The following is a 4,140-nucleotide window of genomic DNA, read 5'->3' on the forward strand; positions in this document are numbered from 1 at the left end:
CCCGGGGCTCATGGTGCCGCCCCCAGACCCTGCAGGTGCTGCCCCCGCAGGGAGAGTCGCTGCTCTCCCTGGCGCAGCAGCTGGGCCTGCGCGTCTTCAACCGGCACACGGTGCACAGGAAGCAGCTGAGCAGCCAGGTGCGGGCGCTCCAGCAGCGTTACCACAGCTACCTGCACTTGCTGGCCTCTGACACCCCGGTGAGGCCTGGGGTCGGGCGCCCTGCGGGCGGGGGCGTGGGGGCGTTTCCAGGTGCAGAGACCGGGGCCTGAGCGCAGCTGGCCTCGCCCCAGGGCCCGTGCTTTGCGACTGGCTCCCGCCCTCGGGGTGGCGGGTGGTTGGCTCTGGGCCCAGGCCCCCCAGGCCCCCCTGACCCACACTCCCCGCCCCCAGGTGGAGACGCCCCACCTGCCACGGCAGTACTGGGAGGCTCTGGGGGCGCCTGAGGCCCCCCACGAGCAGCCCTGGCCCTTGCCAGTGCTGGTGCAGCTGGGCAAGAAGCTTGCCGAGTTGCTGGTGGGGGCCGTGCGAATGCCCGGCAGCGTGGCCGCCCCGCAGGGCCCCCGCACGCTCATCCCCGTGCTCTACCACGTGTACTCCTTCCGCAGCTTCCGCCAGGTGGGCCGCCCCGGGAGGCCTTGGGCCTCGGAGAGAGGAGGCTGGGGGCTCCGGGTGGAGTGGGGACGCTGGGCCCCGGTGGGGTCCCCTGGGCGAGCGGCCCCCGGAGCCATCTTTGCCCGCCTCGCCCCCAGATCGGGATCCTGAAGCCACACCCCGCCTTCACGGAGCTTCTGGCGACGGCCGCAGAGCGCACGCTGACCTTTGAAGCGGCCGAGGTGCCCATGCTCTGCCCGCCGCTCCCCTGGACGTCGCCGCACGCGGGTGCCTTCCTGCTGAGCCCCACCAAGCTCATGCGCTCGCTGGAGGGCACCGTGCAGCACCAGCAGCTGTTGGACGGCTGCCCGCCCGCCGAGCTGCACGGTGCCCTGGACGCCCTCACCCAGCTGGGCAACTGCGCCTGGCGGGTCAACGGGCGCGTGCTGGACCTGGTCCTGGAGCTCTTCACCGCCAAGGGCTGCCCGCGCCTGGGTGTGCCGGCCCCGCCCTCCGAGGCACCCCGGCCGCCCGAGGGCCGCCTGCCGCCCGGCGCCTCACCCGCCCACAAGGCCAAGGTGCGGCGGGAACTGGCCCGCTGCCTGAAGGTGGCGCGGGAGATGCACAGCCTGCGCTCGGACGCCCTGTACCGCCTCTCGCTGGCGCAGCACCTCCGGCACCGCGTCTTCTGGCTGCCTCACAACATGGACTTCCGCGGCCGCACCTACCCCTGCCCGCCCCACTTCAACCACCTGGGCAGCGACCTGGCGCGGGCCCTGCTGGAGTTTGCCCAGGGCCGTCCGCTTGGCCCCCACGGCCTTGACTGGCTCAAGATCCACCTGGTCAACCTCACCGGGCTCAAGAAACACGAGCCGCTGCAGGCCCGCCTGGTCTTCGCCGACGAGGTGATGGAAGACATCCTGGACTCTGCCGACCGGCCCATGACGGTAGGGGCGCGGAGGGCACTGGCTGGAGCCCTGGTGCCTCGCCTGTCCGTCTCCCCCAGCCCGTTCCCTGTGCTGGCTACCCGGGCCCCTCCCTCCCAGCCCCCCACCATCTGACTCTCAGCACAGGCTCCTGGCCTCGTGCTCTCTGTCCCCTTTTCTCCGGGGCTCTGCCACCTCCCAGTCCAGGCCGGCCCTTCCTCCAGACCCTTCCCCATCCCATGGCTGGGCCCGGGGCTCACGCGCAGGGCTGCTCCCTGGCCGCCCTGCCTGCCTGTCGCTCCCATTGCCCCCACCCTCCCCGCCGTCCCTGGGGGCGCTCTGCACCAGCCCCAGCCAGGCTGGCCTGAGCCCCACTCTGCCCCCGCAGGGCCGGAAGTGGTGGATGGAGGTGGATGAGCCCTGGCAGGCTCTGGCTTGCTGCATGGAGATTGCTCGGGCCGTGCGTGCCCCCGACCCTGCCGCTTACATCTCTCACTTTCCAGTTCACCAGGCGAGCTGTTGGGGACCCCGGTGTGGGGTGTGCCTGCCCTGGGGGGAGCTGGGCCGGATGTGGTGGGGGCACACAGTCCCTGCAGATCCCACCTTGAGTTGGGCCGGTGTGCCCGCGTGGGGACCAGTCCCAGTGGGTGCGGCCAGCCTTGTGGTGTGGTCTCGTGCGGACACGTTCCCTAACCTCAGCACTGGGGGTGTGAGCGGCACACTGGGGAATCCTGGAGCAGTGGCTCGTTCTCCGGGGTCACTCTCCCATCCTCCCCAGGACGGCTCCTGTAATGGTCTGCAGCACTACGCCGCCCTGGGCCGGGACAGTGTGGGGGCCGCCTCCGTCAACCTGCTGCCCTCTGACCTGCCACAGGACGTGTACAGTGGGGTGGCCGCACAGGTGGGCGCTGCGGTTCCCCCCCAACCCCCAGGGTCTCCATGCTGTGAATGCCTAGATGTGCGGATCCCGTGGGCTCTGTCCTCCGCGACGGGACCAGGCAGTCAGGGTGGGCTTCCCGGGGGAGGTGTCAGAAGAGGGAACTGGGGAGTCCTCGTGGTGGGGCTGCTGGGCCGGGTGGGAGACAGAGGTTCTGCGCACCTGCCCGCTGACCCCCAGCGCCTGCCCAGGTGGAGGTGTTCCGCAGGCAGGACGCCGAACGGGGCGTGCGGGTGGCCCAGGTGCTCGAGGGCTTCATCAGCCGCAAGGTGGTCAAGCAGACGGTGATGACTGTGGTGTATGGGGTCACCCGCTACGGGGGCCGCCTGCAGATCGAGAAGCGCCTGCGGGAGCTCAGCAACTTCCCCCAGGTGCACGGCGTCGCGTGCGCCGCGTTTCCCTGCGCCACGGGGGAGGGGTGGCCCCCCGCCCGCACCCCGTCCCCCGACCATCGGCTGCTGGGGGTCCCTGAGGGGCCCCGGGGAGGAAGGCGGTTCTGCTGCTGCTCCGGGTCCCTGGGCGGGGACGGGGAGGGGCGGCCGCCCTGGCTCTGACTGCCACCCTGTGCCGCTGCAGGAGTTCGTGTGGGAGGCCTCCCACTACCTGGTGCGCCAGGTGTTCAACAGCCTCCAGGAGATGTTCTCGGGCACCCGGGCCATCCAGGTGTGTCCCCTGTCCCCTCCCCAGGCCCAGCAGGCTGTCCCTGACCGGGCCCTGCCCTGAGCCCCGTGCCCTGCGTCCACAGCACTGGCTGACCGAGAGCGCCCGGCTCATCGCCCACACGGGCTCGGCCGTGGAGTGGGTCACACCCCTGGGCATCCCCATCATCCAGCCCTACCACCAGGACTCCAAGGTGTTGGTACGTGCGGCCCCACCCCACCGCCCCCGCACTGTGTCACGGTGGGACTCCTGACCCTCCCCACCCCAACCCTGCAGATCAGCGGTGGGATCCAGAGCCTCACCTTCAGCCAGAGTGGGGACACCAGCCAGTGAGTGCCGGTGGGGGTGCTGGGCCAGGCGGGGGGCATGCCTGGGCCGAGGGAGGGCATATGGACCAGGGGCTGCCCCCAGGCGGGGCCAGGGTGGAGGCACCTGAGTCCTTCCCCCTCCCCAGGAAGCCTAACACACTGAAGCAGAAGAATGGCTTCCCCCCCAACTTCATCCACTCGCTGGACTCTTCGCATATGATGCTCACAGCTCTGCACTGCTACAGGTGGGCGGGGCGCGCTCCACCCAGCTCTGTTTGTCATCTCTTGCATGCAGGCCCTGTTCAGGGTGTTGGGGATGCACAGGGGACCCAGAGAGTGGCAAAGGCAGGTTGGGAGGCCAGGTCGGACAGGGTCAGGGGGCTAGGGCAGAGCCCTACAGCAGGTGAGGACCCCAGCCACGTGGGTCGTTGGCGCTGCTGCCTGGAAAAGGACTATGCGAGCACGTGACGTGCCAAGGCCCTGAAGCAGTGAGGTGTGAGTGGTGGCGAAGCAGCTGGCTGGGCCGGGGAGGGAGGGGTGGTTGCTCTGAGTGAGAAGGGAGTGCCGGCAGCATACCGCGTGGCCAGTTCTGACAGAACTTGGGGCGGTGCCGGGGGGGGGGGGGGCATAGGTGTCTGGGTTTCTGTTCTGAGCCCCTCAGGGGCCCCTAAGCATGGCAGTAGGGCATGGATAGTTCTGTTAGAAGCCAGGGTTCAGG

At 70.2% G+C, this 4,140-nt stretch overlaps 2 protein-coding genes across 2 annotated transcripts in view; one reads left to right on the forward strand and one right to left on the reverse strand.

The window, feature by feature from the left end:
- POLRMT (RNA polymerase mitochondrial) overlaps window positions 1-3,890 on the forward strand; it is a 10,924-nt gene extending 7,034 nt beyond the window's left edge. Inside the window, exons 8-17 of the mRNA XM_044913193.1 lie at window positions 27-197; window positions 391-615; window positions 750-1,538; window positions 1,906-2,028; window positions 2,296-2,418; window positions 2,646-2,825; window positions 3,031-3,117; window positions 3,200-3,313; window positions 3,391-3,443; window positions 3,569-3,890. Of these exons, the coding sequence (XP_044769128.1) occupies window positions 27-197; window positions 391-615; window positions 750-1,538; window positions 1,906-2,028; window positions 2,296-2,418; window positions 2,646-2,825; window positions 3,031-3,117; window positions 3,200-3,313; window positions 3,391-3,443; window positions 3,569-3,890 (2,187 nt within the window). The remainder of the gene's footprint in view (window positions 1-26; window positions 198-390; window positions 616-749; window positions 1,539-1,905; window positions 2,029-2,295; window positions 2,419-2,645; window positions 2,826-3,030; window positions 3,118-3,199; window positions 3,314-3,390; window positions 3,444-3,568) is intronic.
- A 189-nt stretch (window positions 3,891-4,079) lies between these two features.
- HCN2 (hyperpolarization activated cyclic nucleotide gated potassium and sodium channel 2) overlaps window positions 4,080-4,140 on the reverse strand; it is a 31,557-nt gene continuing 31,496 nt past the window's right edge. The window contains exon 11 of the mRNA XM_044913197.1: window positions 4,080-4,118. Within this exon, the coding sequence (XP_044769132.1) occupies window positions 4,080-4,118 (39 nt within the window). The remainder of the gene's footprint in view (window positions 4,119-4,140) is intronic.

The sequence above is a fragment of the Neomonachus schauinslandi genome, chromosome 1 (genome assembly GCF_002201575.2).
Source record: "Neomonachus schauinslandi chromosome 1, ASM220157v2, whole genome shotgun sequence".
In the NCBI taxonomy this organism is placed as follows: Eukaryota; Metazoa; Chordata; class Mammalia; order Carnivora; family Phocidae; genus Neomonachus; species Neomonachus schauinslandi.